Here is a 27,715-nt window from a genome sequence, read left to right as displayed (position 1 = left end):
CTTCTTCTCAAATTCTGATGGATTTTTTATGACGAATTTCACTAGAGAATGTATTTACTGTGACGGTACACTTAAAATTCATAGCTTCTTGAAGAGGTACCTACGTGACATAGATAGGTGGACACCACATATTATTCTTACTGCTCGCATTTGTGCAATAAAAACTTTCTTTGTAAGTGATGAGCTACCCCAGAATGTTATTCATATGACATTACTGGGTGTAAATATGCAAAACATGACACAAATTTGATATGTTTACTTTCAAGATTATCAGTTATACTACGATCAAAAGTAACTGAGCTTAATTATTTGAGAAGCTCGGCAATATGCCTCTTCCAGTTGAAATTTTCATCAGTATCTGCAGAAAAAAAATTGGAGCGTTCTAGCAAACTTACTGACTTCTGCACATGTGCTATATCAATTGCTGGTAGGGCTGTTTGTTATACATAACTGAATGTAGTGTGCGTTTTGCTTCAAAATTTAGGATGAGTCCATTTCCAGATAGCATTTAATAATTCTTTGGAAAATATCATTTAGCAACTCTTTTGTTGCTTTCTATTTCTAATGGGATTTATTGCAACACTAGTATCAACACAAAAAGTACAAATTTTGCTTGTTGAATCTTAAGTGGAAGGTCATTCACACACATAAAGGAGTGGATCCAAAACTGAACCCTGTGGGGCTTCCTATGTGATTTTTTTTTTTTTTACCCTACCCCAGCCACGAAAATTCTATGCCTTTCTGACACTGAACTGTTCAACACAACCTTTTGCATTTCGTCTGTCAAGAATGATTCAAGCCAGCTGTGTGTAAAGCAAAGCTATCAGTTTCACAAAACTTGAGTTTTTGTATGAGTGTATCATGATCTACATAATCTCATTTACTAGTTTTGCTGCTTTGTATGAACTTGCCTCAGGGTTGGAAGGTGCCACACTGTTTGTTTCCATTAACTGTGAATCATAATCAGATAATCCGTCATCAACTGAGTACACATTTAGTGTTTCATCCTGAGCACTGCCTATAAAATGCAATCAATGTCTCACTATTTTTCTACACACAAGTTGGAAAACTGACTACTGAAATTACGTTGAAACATCGAAATGATAGTTCCAGTTCACTCTTCCACTCTGTATCTTTTAGGAAATCTACACTGAATCTCCACGAATCACTGTTTCTTCTTGTCTGACAGGTAGGTAAATAATGCATCTAGATCTCTCATAAACAGCTGAAAGATTCCTAGAGGGTATCTGTAGCCTGTTACAGTAAACAGAGAGGTATTCCACAGTAAAAACTGACAAGCACATGCTTATAGGTCCTGATCGACACAAAACTATTTGTTTCAAAATTGTTGGCTTTTTGTCCAACTTTAATATATGTTGCAAGTCCTCCTTTTCCCATGTTAACTGTACACGAAAATGAGCCAAATCTATAATGCCTGATATTTAACTTCTCCATCCCTATGGCTGCATGGTGTTCAGAGAGGCACAGAGCATCTATCACTTTTCTACATCTTCTAGGCACACAATGAGCTCATACATCTTGTTTTTCAACCCTCTAACGTTCTGATGAAACAAAGTTTTGTTTCTCTGGGAGCTGCTCTAATTTCTTACAATACTTTCTGTCTGTACATGACTCTAACCTAAAAATGTGCCCCTTTAATTCCGTACTCACAATAATTTTGTTCTGTATGATCGTAGCCCCCCTTAAACTTCCTACAAGATGCTCGACTAATCTTTTCTTTCCCCCCGTATTCAAGTGCAGGCCACGATTAGTGTTTTCCCATCTCCCAATTGCAGTGACAGCCACGGCACAGATAGGATACTTTGTTTCAGCCAAAGACAATTTGCTCACCACTTTGTTCACACTGCTAACAGCTGTGTTACCCAGGGCTGGTCACGTTGGTGTAAGACTTCGACAGACCACACACAAGTGTCTGTTGCGGCTGCTCCTATTTCCTCCAGTCACATTTAATGCTACAGTGTAAGTTGTAAGTAGCAGAAATGACCCTGCATCCCTTACTTTCTCGGCGAGCTCTACATCCACTTATACTATTGCCATACCCTTTCGTTAGATGTGTGGAACGGATGTAATGTTAGCGGACTCACCCGGTTCCTGTCGCTGTTCCCCATGCAGCAGAAGAGCAGTCTACACCGGTGATTCCAGCTGTCTTGGTACGCCCGGATCACCTTCCTGGAAGCAGGCAAGCAAAACGTTATAGTAACACATAGTCTTCCTCCGTAGCACCTACATAGATAGTGTTTGTCATTTATCAGACAGCTGTAAATTTCATTGATCTTCATGATTCCTCCTTTCGAACTGGATCACGGGAACTGGTTTCTAAAAGCGATAGGTAGATTACTCAAAAGTTTGTCAGTCTATTTATTGAAATATTATGCGAAACGTTCACAGTGAAATCAGTTGAAAACTTTTACGTTAGTTCAACTAGATTTGACCCTGCGCAGAGGACATTTCAAAAACTTTAACATATTGATGCAGACATGATCTTCAGTTTAATACACGCTGAAAAATAGCGAAGTGTTACGTGTTATTAGCCTGGAGTAGAAGCCTGGACATCAAAAGCTCTCAAACGGAAAGACTAAAGGCATTTGAAAAATGTTAAGAATCTCGTATGCAGATTACGTTACTTACACTGAAGAACTTCACAGTGCTGGGAAACACCTTACAGTAAAAAACAAACATCAAATGCACAGAAGCAGCACATTTTGTACAAAATTTTTTAAAGCGTAAGGTACAGCTTCCTGAAACTCATTACTGAAAGAAAGATAAAAGGCGAACGTGGGTGGGAAACAGTTTCGTGGTCACAGAGTGGAACAACATCTCTGACATCACCATCTTTGTTAAAACAGCTAAGAAGAGAGAGGAATACACCATGATGGTCGCGGTCGCCAACCTTCTACGACGAGACAGCACACACACAGTCGTTATTCAGTCAATATTGTATCCATGAGATACAACTCTAAAAAATAATCGATATTGGCATACTAAACTAACGCTAAATCACAGTAAGACTCAGTTTTTGCAGTTTCTGACACACAATTCAACAAAACCTAATGGTTTAATTTCACGGAATGGGCATATGGTTAGTCATATATATACTGAGAGGCCAATGTCAAAATACCCAGATTCATGAACAGGGGTCGACAAGAGGTTCGTGAGCTTACACCACTTACTGCCCGAACCGCCCGTTTCTGAGCCAAAAATATCCTTTTACAATGGAAAAAGTTGCCCCAAAAATATAATACCATGCGACATAAGCAAATGAAAATAAGCAAAGTAGACTGATTTTCGTGTCGAAGGATCACTCACTTCAGATACCGCTCGAAAAGTGAAGATGGCAGCATTAAGCCTTTGATTAAGATTCTGTACGACAGTTTACTATCTGAACACTAGAAATTTGAACTGTTCAGTATCACTAATCATATGCCCATTCTGTGAAATTAAAACATTAGATTTAGTTGAATTGTGCGTCAGAAAACTGTAAAAACTGAGTCTTACTGTGATTTAGCGTTAGTTTAGTATGCCAATATCCATTATTTTTGAGAGTTGCATATGGGGCCCGAAGATGGGATAATGAATTGCCGAAACTGGTAGCGAAAATAAAATAAAATGACATCAAAATTGCACGGTTGTTTAGGGAATTTCAACGTTAAAAACTATGAGTTTGTGGTCGTTCCATTTAAAATCGCACGAAATTGTTACAACCAGGTTCTTGTACGTGTTGCCTGATGCCAATTGTAGCTCTTTGATACTGCCGTCATAGGGTAGTGCGAGGGGTGTTCAGTAAGTAATGCGATACATTTTTTCCTCGGCTAGTTTCCGTTGAAAAATGCGGAATATATTGTGGCACATAGTGGAAGATTCCCACTTCAGCTCCTATAGTTTAATGAAATTCCGACAGGTGGTGGCGCTGTATGTTGCCTTCAGATAGGCCTCTGTAACGGCGCTGCGTTCCAAACGGAGAGCTGTTACTGAGTTTCTTTTGGCTGAAATCCAGAGCATCGCAGATATTTATCGGCGCTTGGAGGATGTCTATGGGGAGGTGACAGTGAACAAAAGCATAGTTTGGACGAGACTTCTGTCGTCATGACAACACGGTCGTGCAAACCTGTCCCATCTCAAACAGTCGGCCGCACACGGCTGTGACTCCTAAACGCTGGAACGTGCGGACACTCTCATTCGAAGAGACAGAATGAGCACGATCAAACACTTCGCTGCACAACTGGATGCATCTGTTGGTAGTGCTGACACACGGGCCCACCCGTTAGGGTACACAAAGGTGTGTTGACATTGGGTTGCTCCCCGCTTCACTGCTCACAGAAGGCCATAAAGGGCAACGAACGACCTACTGTGCGGAACTGCTTGCGCGTTACGAGGCTGATCGTGATGATATGTTGTGGAACATTGTCACAGGCGATGAGACACGGGTTCATCACGCCGAACGAGGACGAAATCGGCAATCCATGGTGTAGCATCACACAACCTCTCCTCCGAAGAAAAAGTTCAAAGCCGCACCGTCAGCCGGGGTAAAGTCGTGGCGACGGTCCTCTGGGACTCTGAAGGTGTTATTCTGTCTGACGGCCACCACCATGGTGCAACGATGAGGTCTTAAGTGTATCGTGCTGCCCTAAGGAAATACACTACTGGCCATTAAAATTGCTACACCACGAAGTTAACGTGCTACAGACGCGAAATTTAACCGACAGGCAAAAGAGCCTCTGATATGCAAATGATTAGCTTTTCAGAGCATTCACACAAGGTTGACGCCGGTGGCGACACCTACAACTTGCTGACATGAGGAAAGTTTCCAACCGATTTCTTATACACAAACAGCAGTTCACCGGCGTTGCCTGGTGAAACGTTGTTGTGATGCCTCATGTAAGGAGAAGAAATGCGTACCATCACGTTTCCGACTTTGATGAAGGTCGGATTGTAGCCTATCGCGACATTGCTGCTCGCGTTAGTCGAGATCCAATGACTGTTGGCAGAATATGGAATCGGTAGATTCAAGAGGGTAATGCGGAACGCCGTGCTGGATCCCAACGGCCTCGTATCACTAGCAGTCGAGATGACAGGCATCTTATCCGCATGGCTGTAACGGATCGTGCAACCACGTCTCGATCCCTGAGTCACCAGATGGGAACGTTTGCAAGACAAGAACCATCTGGGCGAACAGTTCGACGACATTTGCAGCAGCATGGACTATCAGCTCGGAGACCATGGCTGCGGTTACCCTTGACGCTACACCACAGACAGGAGCGCCTGCAATGATATACTCAACGACGGACGTGGGTGCACGAATGGCAAAACGTCATTTTTTCGGATGAATCCAGGCTCTGTTTACAGCATCATGATGGTCGCATCCATGTTTGGCGACATTGCGGTGAACGCACATTGGAAGCGTGTATTTGTCATCGCCATACTGGCGTTTCACCCGGCGTGATGGTATGGGGTGCCACCGGTTACACGTCTCGGTCACCTCTTGCTCGCATTGACGGCACTTTGAACAGTGGACGTGTTACGAACCGTAGCTCTACCCTTCATTCGATCCCTGCAAAACCCTTCATTTCTGCAGGATAATGCACGACCGCACGTTGCAGGTCCTGTGCGGGCCTTTCTGGATACAGAAAATGTCCGACTTGCTGCCCTGGCCAACACATTCTCCAGATCTCTCACCAATTGAAAACGTCTGGTCAATGGTGGCGGAGCAACTGGCTCGTCACAATACGCCAGTCACTACTCTTGATGAACTGTGGTATCGTGTTGAAGCTGCATGGGCAGCTGTACCTGTACACGCCATCCAAGCTCTGTGACTCAATGCCCAGGCGTATCAAGGCCGTTATTACGACCAGAGGTGGTTGTCCTGGGTACTGATTTCTCAGGATCTATGCACCCAAAATGTGTGAAAATGTAATCACATGTCAGGTCTAGTATAATATATTTGTCCAATGAATACCCGTTTATCATCTGCATTTCTTCTTGGTGTAGCAATTTTAATGGCCAGTAGTGTTGCCACAGAAATGCAAACGAACTTCTCCTTCTGCATGACTAAGCAAGGTCTCGCACAAGTGTGCTCACAAAACGTGACTGGACTGTGACGCTTCCTTATCCACCCTACACCCTGAAACTGGAACAGTCCTACGTCAATCTGTCTGTCCCTGTGAAGGCTGCACTCCGCGGGAAGCTGTACGTGAATGATGGGGAGGCTACTGATGCAGCAAGACGTTGGCTCTGATGTCGACCAGTGGAGTGGTAGCATGCGGACACACACGCCCTACCAGTAAGGTGGTGTAAGGCCGTCGTGTTGAAAGGAGATTGTTATGAAAAATAGGTTGTTGCAGCAAAAAGAGTGGGGAACAATATGCTGTATTGCAGGGCTTCCCAACCTTTTCAGCTGGTGGACCCCTTCTTCAGTCGAAAATCCATGGTGGACCCCTAATCTGTTCCCAATGACCGCCCATCTCTACCCCCCCCCCCCGCCCCCCCACGAAGTATCAATAGTCTTTGGTTTAGAGATGAATGAAAACAACATGAAGGTCAAAAATCGACTTATGAAATAGGTAGTGCACTGACAAAGTAAGTTTAACATTTAATGATGCCTGGGGCCGCATACGTGTCAGCGAGTGCTGTGATTGGTCGACAAAGCTCGCTCCGTGCATGTGTAAATGGTTCCAGCGCATCTACCGCCGTGAGGCGGCGCACAAACGACCCCAGTATTGTTGCGGAACAGTTGATCAGAGAAGCCGCATTCTCTGGTACTAAACTATGTATGCGTTCTCACTTAGGGACCGCAATACACCTGGAGTAAAAGTACACATTTTTTTCACATGGAAAAAAAGTGATGGATTTTCACATTTTTATTCAATAATTTTTCTGGTGTCACCGCCAGACACCACACTTGCTAGGTGGTAGCCTTTAAATCGGCCGCGGTCCATTAGTATACGCCGGACCCGCGTGTCGCCACTGTCAGTGATAGCAGACCGAGCGCCACCACACGGTAGGTCTAGAGAGACTTACTAGCACTCGCCCCAGTTGTACAGCCGACTTTGCTAGCGACGCTACACTGACAAATACGCTCCCATTTGCCGAGACGATAGTTAGCATAGCCTTCAGCTACATTTGCTACGACCTAGCAAGGCGACGTATTCAATTGATATTGAGATTCTATTAATGTATCATCAAGAGCGATGTTCTACAAATGTGGATTAAAGTTAAGTATTCCACAAGCTACGTACTTTTCTTTATAGCATTCATTACGTATCCTTTTTCAGACCTCACGCCAGCCTGCGTGAGTTTAAGCGCGTGCCTTTCGGCTTCCTCTCATTGTGTCTAGGCTGTCTTGTCTAGACACAGCATATTTGGCGACGATGGATACAAATGGTCGTATTGCTCTAATTTACTTGTGTCATGGCTTCGCTACAATCTCCAGATGTACTGTCCGAATTTTATCGCTTGCAGAATCAGCGGACGCAGGCATTATTGGATGCCCTTGGACAGCTCGTCCAGGGTCAACGTGCAATGCAAAACGATGCGGCAGCCGCCGCTCCACCGCTACCGCAGCCACAACACGCAGTTGCACCACCTTTTCGTCCATTCGATGCGGCGATGGAAAGCTGGACGGAGTGGTCACGCCAATTTGGATTCCATCTCGCCGCCTACAGAATTCAAGGTAATGAGCGGCAGCATCACTTATTATCATGTGTCGGCGTCCAGACGTACCGTGTGATAGTGAAATTATTTCCCTGCCGCGACGTAGCAACTCTGTCTGCATTAGATGCATATTTCAAGGAATCAGTCAATGTAGTTGCAAAAAGGTATACGTTCTTTCGTACAAAACGTACGGCCGGTCAAACTAATAGGGAGTGGGTTGCAACTTTGCAAGGCCTTACTAGGGATTGTGCTTTTGAGTGTGAATGTGGACTCCCTTATTCAGATACTATGGTGCGTGATGCAATTGCACAGAACGTTTCTGATGTTCGTATACGGGAGCAAGTTTTGAAACTAGTCAGTCCCTCCCTTCAACAAGTGATAGACATATTGGATAGGCAAGACACACTTGACTTTGCTCAGGAATCATTTGAAACTTCGCCAGCTGTGTGTCACATTAACCGGCCCATCGGGCGAGCTGCACAGAACGGTAAACAGCCCTCGTGCACGTCCGCGCAGCCACGTGTGCCGCACAAGCACGCAAATGCAGTGAAATCATGCCCACGGTGTGCTGCTGACATTCTCGTGAGAATTGCCTGTCACGCCAAGCTATTTGCTTTTTCTATAATAGAAAAGGACATGTTCAGAGTGTTTGCCAGAAAAAGCTCAGATCGGACACTCACAACCATTCCAGGCCCTTTGCTTCACGCCGGAATCGACCCAAGAATACTCAGGCTCGTGAACCTTCGCCCATGGACATTCATTCATGTAGTTAATTCCACTCCGCCCAGTGCGACTCTCTCTAGCAGTGACTGTGTTCGTCCCACAAATAGTGTGCGTCGGCGTCGCAGGAAATCACGTGAAGTAGCAAGTGCTTCTGTACCAGCGTCTGTTCGAATTGCACTAGACAGTGGCTCTTGTCGTCAGCAGGACAATAAACTTTTTGTAGACTTGGACATTAATGGTAACGTGATCCCTTTCCAGCTCGATACCAGAGCTGCAGTTTCATTGATCAATAAAGACACTTACAAACAACTGGGCACACCTCCGTTGCGTGCCGCAAATGTTAAGCTAACTACATATTCAGGTCACAAGATCCCTGTGTTAGGACAGTGCAGCCTTCTTGCCACATACAAGGGACAAACAAAACTTGTGTCATTTTATGTACTTCGTTCTTCTTCTGCAGTGAACTTGTTTGGTTTAGATTTATTTCAGTTGTTTAACTTGTCTATAGTCAATCAGGTCCTATCAGTGAACCAGACTGTGCCTTCAGCCAGTATTTCTAGTCTATGTGAAGAATTTGCAGACATTTTTGCACCGGGCCTTGGTTGCGCTAAGAACTATAAAGCACATTTGGAACTGAAAGTAAACGCGCAACCGAAATTTTTCAGAGCGCGCAGTGTTCCCCACGCATTGCGTGATGAGGTCGCAAGAACATTAAATGATTTGGAGTCACAAGGTGTGATTGAATATGCGCAATGCCTCTTCCATTTCAGCTCCGCTTCATCGCTTACGCCGTAAAGGTGTTCCGTTTGTCTGGACGATGGAATGCGAACGCGCCTTTCGCCAGTTGAAATCGGCGTTGCTTTCTCGTACTTGCCTTACGCCATTCGATCCCCAGAAACCCCTTTTGTTGATGGTAGATGCATCGGATTTCGGGATCGGTGCTGTGCTTGCGCACAAAGATGGCTCGCATGATCGCCCTATTGCCTTTGCGTCCAAATTGCTCTCGTCTGCGCAAAGAAATTATTCACAGATAGAGAAAGAAGCTTTGGCTCTCGAATTTGGTGTTACTAAGTTTCATGATTTCTTGTATGGTCGTCACTTTACCATCATCACAGACCACAAACCTTTGACGTCGCTTTTTCATCCGAACAAGCCTGTACCTCCACGTACAGCGCAGAAATTCATTCTCTGGTCTATTTTCCTCTCGCAGTACCGCTACGATATCTTGTATCGGTCCACTGCTACGCACGGAAACGCCGATGCGTTGTACCGTTTGCCTGTTGCTGAGGATCGAGCATTCGATTCTTCCGAACTTGCTTGCATGTTCATTGATTCGGAAACCGATGACGTTGTCGAATCGTTTCCGATTGATTTTCGTCGTGTAGCTACAGCCACAGCTGCTGACCCTGTCCTTGCTACCGTTTTGCGTTTTGTTGCTACGCAATGGCCATTGTCAAAGTCACGGATCGAGGATCCGTTGGTTCGCCGATTTTTTGCTCACAAGGAAAGACTTTTTGTTCGACGTGGTGTTTTGCTGTTGCGTTCTGATAATGATCAGTCCAGGGTTGTGGTCCCACGTTCGTTACAGTCCTCTGTTTTACGGCTTCTCCACCAAGGACATTGGGGTATAGTGCGCACGAAACAACTTGCTCGTCGGCACTGTACTTGGTTCGGAATCGATGCTGCGATTACGAATATGTGCTCTTCTTGCATGGCGTGTGCCGAACAACAATCCGCACCACCGCGGAAATTCTTTGCATGGCCGAAAGCCACTTCCCCTTGGCAACGCTTGCACATAGATTTTGCTAGTCCATTTTGGAATGCTCGATGGATGGTGGTGGTCGATTCTTTCAGTAATTTTCCTTTTGTTGACCGGATGTCTGCCACGACGTCATCTGCCACCATCCAAGCGTTATCCGCTATCTTTTGCATTGAAGGTCTTCCACAGACTATTGTTTCCGACAATGGCCCACAATTCATGTCCGCAGAATTTCAGTCATTCTGCAAGGCCAATGGTATTCAACATCTGACATCCACGCCGTTTTCCCCACAGTCAAACGGTGTCGTTGAACGATTGGTTCGGACTTTCAAGTCACAGATGTTGAAGCTGAAAGAGTCGCATTCTCGGGAGGACGCTTTGTTGCTCTTCTTGTCCTCGTATCGCTCTCAGCCCCGAGATGGTCGCTCGCCAGCTGAGTTGTTGCACGGTCGTCCTCATCGAACCCTGTGCAGCGGCAGCGACCTGCTTTTGCTCCAGGCGACGTTGTATGTTATCGCCACTATCGAGGTTCACGGCGTTGGCTCGCAGGGCGCATTCTTCGCTGCCTCGGCCGCGCTATGTATTTGGTTTTTAAGGGCCTCTGGTGAGGTGCGTCGGCATCTCAATCAGCTGCGCCTCTGTCGTCGCACGGGTTCTGCCGTTCCCCGTCTGCTTTCAGCGACGGTGCCGTCCGGTCAGCGCCCTGGGGACCCATCTACTGGCTCGCCTCATCCCCAGGTGTTACCGACGCTGCCTTCCATTTTGCCCCATGGCGACGCGCCGCCGCCGCCGCCGCCTGTTCTCCCGCCGACGACGCTTGCAGTTGACGCTTCGCTGCAGCCGCCAGGCGCCTCCCTGACCAGCTGTCCTCCGACTTGGAACTCTTGCCAGCTCCGGACCAGATGTCGTCTTCGCCCGTCGGGTACCCCTACGCGATGGAGGTCGAATCTTCGGCCCCTCCTGTCTCTTTATGGGCGCATACACCGCATGTTGACGTGCACCTTGGACTAGGTTTTCAGGCGTTTCCTAGCTCCCCTCGGAGCGAATGGCCGGGTGCGGGTGGCACAGCCTCGCCTGTTGTTAGGCTTCCCACCTCGTCACATACATCAACATGGGGTCCTCCCCACGGCGGGCGGAAGCCTTATAACACAACCGTTCGCCGATTTGTGGGGAAGAATGTGGTGTCACCGCCAGACACACACTTGCTAGGTGGTAGCCTTTAAATCGGCCGCGGTCCATTAGTATACGCCGGACCCGCGTGTCGCCACTGTCAGTGATAGCAGACCGAGCGCCACCACACGGCAGGTCTAGAGAGACTTACTAGCACTCGCCCCAGTTGTACTGCCGACTTTGCTAGCGACGCTACACTGACAAATACGCTCTCATTTGCCGAGACGATAGTTAGCATAGCCTTCAGCTACATTTGCTACGACCTAGGAAGGCGCCGTATTCAATTGATATTGAGATTCTATTAATGTATCATCAAGAGCGATATTCTACAAATGTGGATTAAAGTTAAGTATTCCAGAAGCTACGTACTTTTCTTTATAGCATTCATTACGTATCCTGTTTCAGACCTCACGCCAGCCTGCTTGAGTTTAAGCGCGTGCCTTTCGGCTTCCTCTCATTGTGTCTAGGCTGTCTTGTCTAAACACAACAATTTTACTCTTTATTTTACACGATTTCGTCAAGGGTGGCCACGGACCCCCTAGAAAGAGCCGGCGGACCCCTAAAGGGTCCGCGGACCACACATTGGGAAGCCCTGCTGTATTGGAATCCGGGATAAAGCCAACCTGCTGTCTGGAAAAAAAGTGTTGAATTACTTATTGAACGTCTTTCGGACATTTTTTCGTTTTGTGGAATGTAAACTTTTACATCTTTGGACATTGAAAGCGAGGTGCAAATTTTGAAGCGGTATGAAATCGTATGACGACATGGCTGAATATCTGTGCAGCTTTTTTTGCAGACAGGAATTGACTACAGATAACTGCATCACCTGCGAGAAGTCTGCAAGGTCATTAGCATATAACACGAACAGTGAGGGTCGTAAAACACTTCCCCGGGGAACCCCTGATGTTACCTGTACATTCGTCAGTGTTTCATGCGCTAATAGAGCAGGGAGTAGCCCCCAAAAGTAGCACAGTGCTAAGTAACCTTCACAATGGTTTGTGGAGTGTGGACGTAGATGCCTGGGAGGGGATCGCGCCCCGGCCCTTATGCGAGTCTAGCGCGGCCGGGCTCTACCCGGTCGGCTGCGGCTGCGGCTGCAGTGCCTTAACCCCTGCCCGAGTCCACTTTTCGCTTCAGCGTGGGGACTTTTCTGCTATCTGGGCCGCATTAGTGCCATTAGCGCCCACATCACGGCGCGTGCGCAGCTGCGCCAGATTTAATGCCCCGCCTGCGGACACAATGGCCGAGCCGTACTTCCTGTCTGCCGTGAATAGCCGCCCCCCCCCTCTTCGCCACCCCTCCCCACTCCCTCCCCCGCGACTAAAACCGCGATTCGTCGCTGCTTCAGCCACCATTAGGGGCACTTCCGCGATGTGGCCGCTTCCGCACAGAAAAGTGCTCCCCGGTATGTCAGTCTTCTTCCTACTTCCGCCGTGTCGGCGTTTTCAACTTTGCCCTCATTTCCTTATACCCCGCCATTCCGCCACAATGTGACGCGAGCGGGTCTGTGGCGAAGTTCAATGTCTGGCAGTAAAATCACAGTACGAGATGGCCAAGACGGTTTCCGCATGCTTCTTCTTTCGTGAGCTGTCTAACACAGGGGCTGGTATCCGAAAGCTCCCGAAACATTAGTGATAGTCGCATAACTACAGTACTACATCGATCTTATTCCGCACCGTTACCTTCAAAGTAAGCAGCTTGGGAGTGAGCACACCGACACCAAAGTTTCTGTAATACGTCTTCCACGTCTGTCGCTGCTGCACCCGAATACCTTCCACTCATCTCCAATCATCTTTCATTCAACTTCATTATCATTTTTTAGGAAGAGGAAGAAGTCACACCCAGTTAAGTACGTTGAGTACAGTGGATAGGGAACAACTGCCACCCCCGTTTTAGGCAAACAATCTTGAGTAACTTAGGCAGCATGTTGTCGTGTATTGTCATGGTGGAGTGCTGAATGGTTGGTACGCCACTTCTATGGCCTCTCTCAAAACATTTAACAAACCCGTCAATTTTTAAAAAATTTTTTAATTATGTGTATAGATACAGGGTGTTTCAAAAATGACCGGTATATTTGAAACGGCAATAAAAACTAAACGAGCAGCGATAGAAATACACCGTTTGTTGCAATATGCTTGGGACAACAGTACATTTTCAGGCGGACAAACTTTCGAAATTACAGTACTTACAATTTCCAACAACAGATGGCGCTGCGGTCTGGGAAACTCTATAGTACGATATTTTCCACATATCCACCATGCGTAGCAATAATATGGCGTAGTCTCTGAATGAAATTACCCGAAACCTTTGACAACGTGTCTGGCGGAATGGCTTCACATGCAGATGAGATGTACTGCTTCAGCTGTTCAATTGTTTCTGGATTCTGGCGGTACACCTGGTCTTTCAAGTGTCCCCACAGAAAGAAGTCACAGGGGTTCATGTCTGGCGAATAGGGAGGCCAATCCACGCCGCCTCCTGTATGTTTCGGATAGCCCAAAGCAATCACACGACCATCGAAATATTCATTCAGGAAATTAAAGACGTCGGCCGTGCGATGTGGCCGGTCCCCATCTTGCATAAACCACGAGGTGTTCGCAGTGTCGTCTAAGGCAGTTTGTACCGCCACAAATTCACGAAGAATGTCCAGATAGCGTGATGCAGTAATCGTTTCGGATCTGAAAAATGGGCCAATGATTCCTTTGGAAGAAATGGCGGCCCAGACCAGTACTTTTTGAGGATGCAGGGACGATGGGACTGCAACATGGGGCTTTTCGGTTCCCCATATGCGCCAGTTCTGTTTATTGACGAAGCCGTCCAGGTAAAAATAAGCTTCGTCAGTAAACCAAATGCTGCCCACATGCATATCGCCGTCATCAATCCTGTGCACTATATCGTTAGCGAATGTCTCTCGTGCAGCAATGGTAGTGGCGCTGAGGGGTTGCCGCGTTTGAATTTTGTATGGATAGAGGTGTAAACTCTGGCGCATGAGACGATACGTGGACGTTGGCGTCATTTGGACCGCAGCTGCAACACGGCGAATGGAAACCCAAGGCCGCTGTTGGATCACTTGCTGCACTAGCTGCGCGTTGCCCTCTGTGGTTGCCGTACGCGGTCGCCCTACCTTTCCAGCACGTTCATCCGTCACGTTCCCAGTCCGTTGAAATTTTTCAAACAGATCCTTTATTGTATGGCTTTTCGGTCCTTTGGTGACATTAAACCTCCGTTGAAAACTTCGTCTTGTTGCAACAACACTGTGTTCTAGGCGGTGGAATTCCAACACCAGAAAAATCCTCTGTTCTAAGGAATAAACCATGTTGTCTACAGCACACTTGCACGTTGTGAACAGCACACGCTTACAGCAGAAAGACGACGTACAGAATGGCGCACCCACAGACTGCGTTGTCTTCTATATCTTTCACATCACTTGCAGCGCCATCTGTTGTTGAAAATTGTAACTACTGTAATTTCGAAAGTTTGTCCACCTGAAAATGTACTGTTGTCCCAAGCATATTGCAACAAACGGTGTATTTCTATCGCTGCTCGTTTAGTTTTTATTGCCGTTTCAAATATACCGGTCATTTTTGAAACACCCTGTAATAACAATAATTACGCGTGCCTCAGTGTGGTCAATTTGACTACATAGTTGGAGGAATCGAAGAAAAGTTGGGACGAAAGCAGACGTTAAGCAAAGGAGGTAAGAAGATGGAAATGACCCATGATTAATCACTGCCTCATGTAATTTGAAACCAGCGGAATTTATCACCAATGAGCTAAGCGTGCTATAATGGTGCCTGAGCGTCTCTGAATATGGGAACGACGGCGAAAGAATTATAAATTACTATAAGGAGAATAATGAAGGAATCGCGTTGTGTTTTCCAAAACAGATCTCAAAATACTTGCTAGGAGTCTCATCCAGTATTTAAGCTACCCATTGACTTAGACCAACAAAAAGATTAAGAAAACCGAAACGAAAAAAACCCACTAAATATGAACATACGTGAGAAATATAATCGATTCTTAAATTTTAAAATAATGAAAAATATCCCAAATGTGTCCGCTAAGAAATGAACTGAGCTAAACTAATGAGAGAAAGACACTGTAAGGAACTGGGATTTCGGGAAATGGAAAGGAGGGAGGGAGGGAGGGAGGGAGGGAGGGAGGGAGGGAGGGAGGGAGGGTGGGAGGGAGGGTGGGAGGGAGGGAGACAGGGAGAGAGAGAGAGGGGGGAGGAATGGAGGGGGGGGAAGAGAGAGAAGTATGTTGGTCATACAATGTCCTCTTTTACAACAAATGTGTTTACTCGAATGATTGAAAGAGAAGCAATGTTGATGAAAGTGGTTAGCAGTAACGCCTGCGTTAAGACCGATTTGTTCTCAACATCAAAAGCTAACGTATATTGCTGCGAGCAGTAAGATAATACCTGGAATTTCTGAATGAGACAATATAACACGCTGCAAACTCGAAACAGGCGGAGGGACACCGATGAGTGAAGCTTAACTTAGGGCCACTTTCAAGCAGTCACTTAACGTTAGCCGATACGGCAGAGAGTATAAAAGCTCGAAGGGATTGTGGGCTTGTTGCCAAAGTTCGCTTTGGGGAACGTCAATACTGCGAGCGGTCTCGGGCTGCCGGGAACTCTGCCAGTGTATTACGGGCAGTGCAATCAGCGTACGTTACAGTCGCGAGAGGCTTAACTGCGTCTTTCTGCATTACGGGACACCCACGTATCAAACAGTTCTTAAAGCGTCTCCAGCTGCTATCGACATTCCAACTCAATCAGTCAACACCTCTTCTTTACTCACCATTATCTCCATATCAACACAATCAGTAAACAGCTCTTCTTTACAATAGTATCATTTCTTTCTGAACCCCTAACACCGTTTCTTTTTGCACATTGCATTGTAAGAAATCAGTCCCATCTGTTACACGAAGTATTTTCCTTTCATGTCCAAACATGATTCAACGCGTCTGTGGTGCTATCAGTGGTTGCTTTGATCCATGTTTAGGCTCTAGCACAGTGGTTCCCACGCTTTCTGAGACCATTAGGCCCGAGTGCAGTCGGACCTTTTGGGTAGCGAAGTAACTGATGACTGTCGAAGTAGGGAGGATATAAAATGGCTATGGCTACGAAAGCGCTTCTGAAGAAGAGAAACTGGTTAACATCGAGTATAGATTTAAGAGTCAGAAAGTCCTTTCTGAAAGTATACTACTGGCCATTAAAATTGCTACACCACGAATATGACGTTCTACACACGCGAAATTTAACCGACAGGAAGAAGTTGCTGTGATATGCAAATGATTAGCTTTTCAGAGCATTCACACAAGGTTGGCGCCTGTGGCGATACCTACAACGTGCTGACATGAGAAAAGTTTCCAACCGATTTCTCATACACAAACAGCAGTTGACCGGCGTTGTCTGGTGAAACGTTGTTGTGATGCCTCGTGTAAGGAGGAGAAATGCGTACCATCACGTTTCCGACTTTGAAAAAGGTCGGATTGTAGCCTACCGCGATTGCCGTTTATTGTATCGCGACATTGCTGCTCACGTTGGTCGAGATCCAATGACTGTTAGCAGAATATGGAAGCGGTGGTTTCAGGAGGGTAATACGGAACGCCGTGCTCGATCCCAACGGCCTCGTATCACTAGCAGTCGAGATGATGGGCATCTTATCCGCATGGCTGTAACGGATCGTGTAGCCACGTCTCGATCCTTGAGTCAACAGATGGGGACGTTTGCAAGACAACAACCATCTGTACGAACAGTTCGACAACGTTTGTAGCAGCATGGACTATCAACTCGGAGACCGTGGCTACGGTTACCCTTGAGCGCCTGCGATGGTGTACTCACCGACTAATCTGGGTGTACGAATGACAAAACGTCATTTTTTCGGATGAATCCAGGTTCTGTTTACAGCATCATGATGGTCGCATCCATGTATGGCGACATCGCGGTGGACGCACATTGGAAGCGTGTATTCGTCATCGCCATACTGGCGTTTCACACGGCGTGATGGTATGGGGTGCCATTGGTTATACGTCTTGGTCACCTCTTTCTCGCATTGACGGCACTTTGAACAGTGGACGATACATTTCAGATGTGTTAAAACCCGTGGCTCTACCCTTCACTCGATTCCTGAGAAACCCTACATTTCAGCAGGATACTGCACGACCGCATGTTGAAGGTACTGTACGGGCCTTTCTGGATGCAGAAAATGTTCGATTACTGCCCTGGCCACCATATTCTCCAGATCTCTCACCAACTTAAAACGTCTGGTCAATGGTGGCCGAGCCACTGGCTCGTCACAATACGCCAGTCACTACTCTTGATGAACTGTGGCATCGTGTTGAAGCTGCATGGGCAGCTGTACCTGTACACGCCATCCAAGCTCTGTTTGACTCAATGCCCAGGCGTATCAAGGCCGTTATTACGGCCAGAGGTGGTTGTTCTGGGTACTGATTTCTCAGGTTCTATGCACCCAAATTGCGTGAAAATGTAATCACATGTCAGTTCTAGTATAATATATTTGTCCAATGAATACCCGTTTATCATCTGCATTTCTTCTTGGTGTAGCAATTTTAGTGGCCAGTGATGTATTTGTATGGAGTAAAGTCATGTATGGAAGTGAAACATGGACAATAAATTGTTTAAACATGAAGAGAATAGAAGCTTTTGAAATTTGATACTATAAAAAATGCTGAAAATTTGATGGATAGATCACGTAACTCATGAGGAGTTGGGGAGAAAAGAAATTTGTGGCACAAAATGACTAGAAGATGAGATCAGTTGATGTATGATGGAATGCATTCTGAGATATCAAGGGATCACCAGTTAAGCACTGGAGAGAAGTGTGGTACAGGTGGGGAGGCTGGGGAGGGGTTATTGTGGAGGGAGACGAAGAGATGAATATAGTAAGCAGATTCAGAAGGTTGTAAATTACGGTAGTTACGCGAAGGTGAAGAGACTTGTACAGGATAGAGCAGCACGGAAAGTTGCATGAAACTTGTCTGCGGACTGAAGAACACCACGACAACAAGTGTCCCGTTGTCAGCATTAGAGCAGACTCGCAGCGCTGTTTACGCGACACGTGTTACTCGCAAAAGCTCTCTGAGAGTGGAAAACTAGCTTTACATTTGATTACGCAATGGGACCTGAATTAAAAGTTGTTACACAAGATATTTTAGAGCGTTAGGGCCTTTTCCTTCTTTTTAATTGGTGGCAGCATAGAACAAACTTGCACGCATAGAGCGACGTATAAAGACTACGTGGCTTCACGGGTTCTGCCGAGTAGCTGTTGTCATTTTACTCTCAACGTTTCGGCGACCGACTCAGCTATCTTCTTCAGGTGCTGCGAATTGTGCTGTTATGTGTACTCGCTGCCTGGACTTCAGTCAGTCTATGACCTATTGTTGATCTCATTGTGCTATTTACAGCTGGTTCTGGGTTCCACTCTGGACGCCCACTACGCCCTTTGGTGCTCTTTTATTTCTTAAGGTATGTTGAAAACCTAATACATCGGGAAAGAGATTCGAGTTTAAACAAGGTTTGGGGTCCAGCATATAATTTATTACGATCTCGCGGGCCACCTAATCCAGCACAGATGGAAAACACTGAGAGCATAGGTATTTCCATGAAATTTGTGAGGTAGGAGACGAGGTACTGGCGGAAATAAAGCTGTGGAGATGGCTCGTGAGTCGTGCTTTGTCAACTCAGTCGGTAGAACTCTTGAGCCGCGAAAGGCAAAGGTCCTGCGTTCAAGTTTGGGTCCTGCAAAAAGTTTTAACCTGCCAGGATGTTTCATATCAGCGCATACTCCGCTGCAGAATGAAAATTTCATTCCAGACGTTTAAGTATTATGCGTAACCTCTATACCCGTAGCTTTAGCATTTTTTTTCGACTTAGTGAGCGTAGCGCAGCTGCTAAGGTTTACAGGTATGACGCAGGTTGTACATGTTCAAACCCTGCCCGCATAATTTCTTTTTGCCTTCAGTTTAATCGTACAGATTATCATTAAATAGTATATCTCGTGCAAAATGTTTCATAGATAACTATTTTCACCGTATTAATTTCATAAATAAATCAATCATTACAGTAAGCTTTCTTCAAATGTGTATTACTCGCTATCTCTTGCATCGCCTACCGTGTTGGTACATAATTCCGGATGGTATTTGAGGAATGGGGAAGGAGTGCTTTCGTCTGCATGTGGAATCGTTCCTCAGATACTAATACTTCGTCCACCGTTGCGAGCTCGTCAGACCTGTCCAAATATTTCGAATTTTAGATACGAACCACAAACGGGGCACACTTTGGAGAAAAGTGTGATTTAATGATTGGTTTCTTAATGCAATTACTACTCGAAAATGACTATCTGTGAATAATTTTGCACGGCACATGCTGTTTAAGAGTATTCCGTGTGATGAAACTAAAAGAAAAGTAAAGGACACGTGCAGGATTTGAACTAGTACCACCAACATAGTAGGTGTCAACTTAGCCGTCGGGCTGCGCAGGAAAAATCAACATCGATTTTCTCGTAAACTCCCTGGTGTCGAATAAAAAGCTGCTAGTCAATAAGAAAAGGCGCTCTACAACATACTGCTGACTTGTCAAACTCTGTGATTAACAGGTCTGGTTATTTTTTAGTGCAACCGACGCGGATCTCGTTTCGAACTTGGCGTCGTGACTCGTTTCCGTGTCTTCAGTCGCCAGCCGCCCGAGCCTGCCGTGTGTTGTGTCCATACCCCGTGTGCGGCTTTACACGGTTTTCGGACTTCCTGCTTCTGCCACTAGCACGGCGAGGTTTCGTTACCTCTTGCTGGCTTCTGCTTTCCAGCTTGCCGCCGAGCCACTGACAGTCCGTACAGCGTCGTTTGACGGCCTTCTCACGCCTGTGTAGACACTGAAGTACGTGTGGAAGAACAAGAACAATCAGCTCGGACTGAAAAAAGTTGTAAATGTGTGGTAAGGTCTTATGGGACCGGACTGCTGAGGTCATCGGTCCCTAAGCTTACTCACAACTTAATCTAACTTAAACTAACTTACGCTAAGGACGACCCACTCACCCATGCCCGAGGGAGGACTCGAACCTCAGTTGAGGGGGAGGGAGTGGGGGAGGGGGAGCCGAAGGGGCCGTGCAAGGCGCCCCAGACCGCGCAGCTGCAAGACAGCGATACAGTCTTTCGCGTATACTATTCAATATACTCGGAGAGGAAGCTGAGTAGCTCCGTGGTGTAGTGGTTATGATAACTAAACAGCTGCTAGGAGAGTCGTGAGTTCAAAACTCACTTAGACTGTACAATTCCAATTTCTATATTCGGTTCGAGTACATTTTACAAGTATCCACAAATGTCAAGAAACATCGTACCGGAATGATCCGTAACTATATATACCGTATGTGTTGTGGCCGGAGGCAGTTCGCTCCGCGCTCTTGTATGTGCAACTGCTCAATAAACCTTTGTTAAGTGAAGTTAGTGTTCGTCATTCATCCAATTACATCTTCTTCTACGTGACATTATTCTTGTGGAGGCGCTGGGTATTGGAACTTGTGATAGCGCACATTATCGACGACACAGTGGCTCCCACCAGGCCACGACAGAGCCGCCCTCTACGTGGCGAGAAACCCGAGTTCGAGCCACATTCAACAGATCGCAATCTATCGGAGGCAGAAGAAGAAGAGGGCGTTTCGATGAAAGCAACTGTGTGCCACCACATGAGACATCCTTCCGGGTTCTCTGGTGACGATGTCCAAGATCCAAGCAAGTGGCTGAAGGTATATCAGCGTATAGCCAATTTTAACAAATGGGATGACACCGTGTATTTGGCTAACGTATTTTTCTACTTGGAGGGCACTGCCAAGCAATGGTATGAGAACAACGAGGAGAAGTTCACAAGCTGCGAAGTATTCCAGGCGGATCTGCGTAAGTATTTCGGCGACACATAACGACAGAAGAGCAAGGCTGAAAATAAATTAAAGTGCAGGACACAGCGTCCAGGAGAAACTACAGCATCCTACATTCAAGACGTCTTGGAGCTGTGTAAAATAGTGGATCCTAGAATTAAGGAGGAAGATAAGGTTGCACGTCTCATGAAGGGAGTTGCTGAGGACATGTATCATGCCCTACTGCTGAAGGAGGTTTCGACAGCAGACGACTTCATAAAATGCTGCCAGTATATCGAGACAATACATCAAAAAAGAATTACACGCAAGAAGTTTGAACGGATTCCAAACGTCGTATCGTTGTCTGTGATGGAGGAAGGAACTGATCTCACATGCGTTCATCGTCAGATAGTGAGAGAGGAAGTTCAGAAGGCACTTGGATTGCACGGCGAGCAAAAAACCGAGACGCTTCCAGAGGTTATTAGGGAGGAAGTGGAACAGACATTGAACCCAATCTCACGTCCTTCATTTACCTTTAAAACGGTGAAAAAGTCGAGGCCCAGGCGAAGTTACGTTCCTACAATGCCGCGTGAGGAACCTGTTTATGCACCAAGGAAGACTGATGTCTGGAGGACCCAGGATAACCAACCAGTATGTTCCCACCGGGGACGACCGGGACATGTGGTGCGCTTCTGTCGAGAAAGGTGGCGAATATATGATGACGCCCGCGCCAGAAGACAGCAGACCGATCTTAGCCGAGGCCAACTCCGGGACGACGAAGATGAACAAGGAGATGTGGGTGCAGGACGACGCAGGTCACCATCAAAGCTAGTCGAGAGGACGCTCCCCAACACGCCGATTAAGGTCTCCATCGCCGTTTAGAAGCTCCAACCGATGACCTAGCCGACGCAACTTGGAAAACTAAAGGTTGCGACTTTCCTTGGAGGTGCGGCCGCCGAAGAGAAAAGTCCTCCGCCATCGTTCACTACAATAATGATAGGAGACGACGTCGATTTCCTCATGGATGGCCGACCAGCCTTGTGGACTCTGGAGCATCATGTTCAGTCATTTCGGATAAGTACCGTCGCCAGTTGCAGAAAACAGTATTCGTCGACACCAAAACATCTCTGCTGAAAGTGGATAATGGGAAATATGTAAAACCTGCAGGAAGATGTACCATTCGTGTGGGTATAAGTGGCCATACAACGCCCTTAGAATTCATCGTCTTACAAGAGTGTAGTAATGACGTCATTGTCGGATGGGACTTTTTGAAAACTTCTCAGATAATGATAGATTGTGGTCGCTCGAAAGTTATGCTAGCCGAGATGAGAAGATGCACATCCGAGTTTGTGGAGACTATGCGTGCTGGATGAAGTGATCATTGCTGCAGTCAGCGCTAGAAAAGTAACTTTCACGTGTCATGCCATGCATCAACCCATGGATCTTGTAGTGGAATGTAAGAGTATCATGAGCACTACATCACGGTGACTGTGCTGCTCAGCTTCTTCTGCGACAATATATACATCAAAGAAGCAATGACAGAAATAAAACAAATGTTCAAGAATATAAATGGAATTCAAGGTGAACGAATAACAACGTTAAAGGTACGCTGAAGAAAGGAACATATGGAAAATACTGACAAGAAGAGGATTTACGATTTTAGGACATGTGTGAAGACATCACGGAATAACTTCCATGGTTCTAGAGAAAGTTGCGGAGGCTAAAAACTGCAGGGGTAGACAGAGATTGATCCACTGTTGGCCTTTATGCAGGCAGTTATTCGGCTTGGCATTGACCGACAGAGTTGTTGTATGTTCTCCTGAGGGATATCATGCAAAATTCTGTCCAATTGACGCGTCAAAATCTGGAGACGGTTGGAGGATCCAGTCCAAAGTGCTCCAAAGTTTCTCAGTTGGGGACAGATCCGGAGACCTTGCTGGCCCAAGGTAGTGTTTCGCAACCGGGAAGACAAGCAGTAGAAACTCTCATCGTGTGCTGAGGGTGGGGGAGGGGGGGGGGGGAAGAGGTGGGGGGGGGCGCTTATCGTCCTGAAAAGCCTAGGATGGCTTGTCATGGAGGGTTACAAGATATAAGATCGTAGACGTACTGCTGTGCTGTAAGCGTCCTGTGGATGACAACCAAATTTCATTCCAGTTAATCACTCATAGTCGTCGAGCCGTCAGACTGGACCATCCCTCCGCTGTCAGTGGTGTCTCCAGACGCGTCTTCGGTGGTCATTGGGGCTCAGTTCGAAGCGGGAATCGTAACTGATGAGAAATCTACCCCGTCAATGTGATTCCAGGCCGAACACTTATCTGGAGCAGCCCGGGACAGCAGTGGCATCCCAATATGACTATCGCCCGCCATTCGGCCCGACAACCATGACTGATCGTATGGGATGCCGTTGGTGTTAATCGCTACACCCTTACAGCTCATCGGTACGTCGATGATATCCCAGGCTCCGTTTTGTTGCCCTTTGTGGCAAGCCGCCCTCGGCTTGCATTTCGGCAAGATAATGGCCGCCCGCACATGGCGAGACTTTCTACTGCTTGTTTACGTGCTTCTCAAACACTACCTTGGCCAGAAAGATCGCCCGATCCCTGGCCAGCTGAGAACGTTTCGAGCATTGTGGGAAAGCCCTCAAACCATCTTCGAATTTTGACGTTCTAATGCGAGAACTGTACAGAATTTGGCACGATATCCCTCAGGAAGGCATCCAATAACTGTGTGAATCAGTGCCAAGCCGAGTAACTGCTTGCACAAGCGTCAGAGGTGGACCAACACATTATTGACTTACTCAATCTCTGAAGCTGTGTCTTAAATAAATCATCCATATTTTCTGAAATTATAATCATATCTTTGTCTGTACATGTACATCACATCTACCTATCTTTCCCCATTCGATAATTTCTTCCTACGTCGGTTTTCGTGTGTGTTAAGTGTATTTGGATAAATATAGGAATAAAAGTATTTAGCTTAGAAAAAAATGTATGATATATTGAGTTAACAAACTATAGGATAAATAGAACAATTGTTCAGACAAGAAAAATGAACTGAGTAAAATACAATAAACTTTAGCGACAAGTTTCGAAGCATGACGGAACAAGTAATACGTCTAAAATAAGTATAGTATTACTAGTGAGAGACTAAACTGGTAAAGGAAACAACTGTAATTTATTGTACAACGTAAATTTAAAGGGCGAGTATAATAACTGAAATAAAGACAATACATGCATATGGATTACAAGTTAGTCTGGGTGACTTTATTTGAAGTATCTGCAGTATAAAAGTGGTGAGTAAGGGATCTGTGTCTGATATTTCAGGGTAGTTTGGGCAAATAGCTACATGGTAACATTATCATTATTTAAAGATGTTTCATATTTCTCTCTTTGTTGATAATGTGTAAGACTCCATTTTGAGCTTTGTAGCTGTGCTTTTTATTTATCAGAGAGTCTGCAAAGGCAAAGTCTACTTTTCTGACTCTCCAACTTCTATGTTGTTCCTTCAGCGGGTGGATGTTGCGCCGCCACAAAAGCCTACATAGAATTCCCCACAATTACAAGTGATTTTGTATACACTACTCTTTTCGAAAGCTGATGTACTGTCCTTAGCATTGGGAAAATATGTGAAGTAGTGTTGTGCACGTAAAATGATGTTTTCAAATTCATAAATTTAAGCTTTCTAGCCACAGTCTGAGAAGGTTTTTGTAAATATGGATCTGAGCAGCTGTTGCTGAGATTCTGAGGTCGTGGTTAGAGCACAAGGTAAAGAAGAGCAGAGACCTGTTGATATTGTTTCTTATACACCATAGAATCCAACAAGGCAGTAGTGCAATCATTACTTCATGCTTTTTTTTTAGTTCATTTAATTCAGATTAGAATTTTTCGTTACTCATGAAGATGAACATTACCTGCCATATCACTGAAGGGAGGGCAGCGTGTTTTATCTTACAAGTATGAATAAAGTAATGGATATCTTCTGGTTAGGCCTAAGTAATTTCATAGTTACTCCCAAACTCCACTGTGGATTCGATGTCATGCTCAAGATCCAAATATTTAATGAATTTTGAAGTTGTCTGGCAACACCTGTCCTTAAACGCAATATATCATCAACGTACTTTACCAGCGATCAACCTTGGAAGAGAGGACATTACTTAGTCATAATGAGTGAAATATTCTACAAGTAACCAACAGCACAGTCAGTTGACATGTTGTTTTATGTACTTCTTCGTAACACTTGATGCCATAACAGGGTATTTACTGAGAGGCACAGCACAAAGCCTGTCCCCAGCTCTGCCTCTTATGCGGTTGATTGGAATATCCCAGCTGACACTGTGCAGTCTACCCTCACCCAACTCTGCCTCCAGCTGTGGCTGGTTAGAATGCCCCAGCTGCACTGGACAGTCCAGCTTTGCTTACCACTGCCTCCAGTTGAGGCTGACGCTGGACAGACCAGCTAGACCCACCTCTACCTCCATTTGCAGCTGGTCAGAATGCCCCAGCTGACGCTGGACAGACCAGCTAGACCCACCTCTACCTCCATTTGCAGCTGGTCAGAATTCCCCAGCTGACGCTGGACAGTCCAGCATCACCCACATCTGTCTCCATTTGTGGGTAGTTAGACTGTATCAGGTGACACTGTACACTCCAGGCTGACCCACCTCTGCCTCCAGTTGCGGCTGGTGCTGGTGGAGCGGCGGTAGGGCCTCCTGGAGTCTGCGTCCCTGGTACTGCGCTGGTACTCCTTCATCTTGACCCAGGAGCGGCCCGCCGCATCGAATGTGCACCACACGGTCATCAGGATGCTGAGGAGGACGCACCAGTTGCAGATCACCAGACCTGTGGGCAGATCCAGGGCAAACCTTACAGCCAACATCACACCGAGCACTGTCATCAGACTAGACTAGTCATACAAGGCTATGGGCATATGCCAAAACTTGTCCAAAAGGTTAAATTCCCTGTTTTGATACAACTGATGGGTCAAAATATTGTGACCACTGATCACCAAAAGATTGAATGCCACCTAACGACGTTGTGGGCGTATAATATGGTAAAGTAAAGTATATAAGAGCATCGGAGATGTATAGTGACTAATGATAGTGTTGATATGGGCCACCCATGTGGAAATCCACTGAAATGAGTAACTTTGACAAAAGGCAGATTATTATGGTCCAGTGCCTCGGTACAAACAGAAACAGCGGAGCTGATCAGCTGTTTGTATGCTACTGTCGTGAGCCTTTATGGAGAGTAGTTAAAGAGAGGCCACGAATAGGTTATAATGTTCGGATGTCCACACCTCGTCACAGTATGTGGAGATCGGGTGTTTCCTCGTTCTGTAAAGCATGATAGGTAAGATCTGTGGCGTATCTGATGCAGACACAAGAGTTTCAGAGCATACTATTCAGCGCACACTGTTGCACACGTGGCACCATAGCAGATGACTGCTATGTGCTCCCATGTTGACTCAACGACAATATTTATCACGGTTCCAGTGGACACAGAATCATGGAGATTGGGCCGTGAAGAATTAAAACATCTCATCTGGTCGGATGAATCAAGTTTCTTGTACCCTCTGTTGATGTTATGTCCGGATATGTCATAATTCAGGCGAACATTGTTCAAAACATCCGCCATCCTACAGATGAACTTCAGTGGCACCTGTGGTAGTAATCAAAGGCACCATGACGGATGTGAACTATCCGAATATTATTGCCAACTATCTACATCCCTTCATGCTTGATTTCTTCCAGACGGTGGTAACATCTTCCAGCAGGAGACAATAAAGCTCCAGTTTTTTCAGGAGCATGGTAGTTAACTCTCGTTGCTGTGAAGGTCATCAAATTAGACTGAACCGAACACGTATGGGACGCTGTCTGCAACAGCTTCACTCCCGCAAACCAACAGCACAAAATTTACGGTAACTGCGTGGCCTGTGCTTAGACCTGTGGTGTCCCATACCTCCGAAGAACTACCAAGGACTTGTCGAACCCAATCTCTGCTGGTCTGCGTTTCATAGGTGGACCAGCATTCTTAAATAGATAGTCATACGATTTTACCTCATCAATCTATTTCACTAGATGAGTTTGAGAGCGCGTGGTGCCTTAAGAACTAAAATTAATAAGAAGTATATAAAATTTAATGTGCCTCAGTATGACCTATAACAATTAACCTTGAAAATTTCAGATCTGCAGACGTTAATGAATGTGTTACATTATTTTCATACGCTCTATTTCTCATCGTTATCTGGCATAATCAAAGCTGAGCAAAACGTGTTTTGAAAGCTAAATTTTTTGAGCTGTGCAATCCTGGGCCAACATTTGACTACGTAAATGTAGGTAACATGTCACACAAAAACTGGGCGATAGGTCCGACATTTAAAAGCCTAGGACTCAACCAAAGGGCTTCTCTTCTCCCAAATTTGACACATTATCCAGCACCACGCCAACTGGACTGCAGGATTCCTAGCTCATGAGACTGTGTGTTGTGCTGCGTTGCAACCCATGGAGGTTGAAACAGCCCAAATT

General features: G+C 46.0%; 1 protein-coding gene across 1 annotated transcript in view; it reads right to left on the bottom strand.

Annotated features, from left to right (window-relative positions):
- LOC124712461 (diacylglycerol lipase-alpha) overlaps positions 1 to 27,715 on the bottom strand; it is a 402,074-nt gene that overhangs the window by 262,337 nt on the left and 112,022 nt on the right. The window contains exons 4-5 of the mRNA XM_047242757.1: positions 25,853 to 26,030; positions 2,106 to 2,190 (exon numbers count right to left, since the gene is read on the bottom strand). Of these exons, the coding sequence (XP_047098713.1) occupies positions 2,106 to 2,190; positions 25,853 to 26,030 (263 nt within the window). The remainder of the gene's footprint in view (positions 1 to 2,105; positions 2,191 to 25,852; positions 26,031 to 27,715) is intronic.

This window comes from Schistocerca piceifrons, chromosome 8, assembly GCF_021461385.2.
Source record: "Schistocerca piceifrons isolate TAMUIC-IGC-003096 chromosome 8, iqSchPice1.1, whole genome shotgun sequence".
In the NCBI taxonomy this organism is placed as follows: Eukaryota; Metazoa; Arthropoda; class Insecta; order Orthoptera; family Acrididae; genus Schistocerca; species Schistocerca piceifrons.
This window is presented reverse-complemented; position numbering and strand designations above follow the sequence as displayed.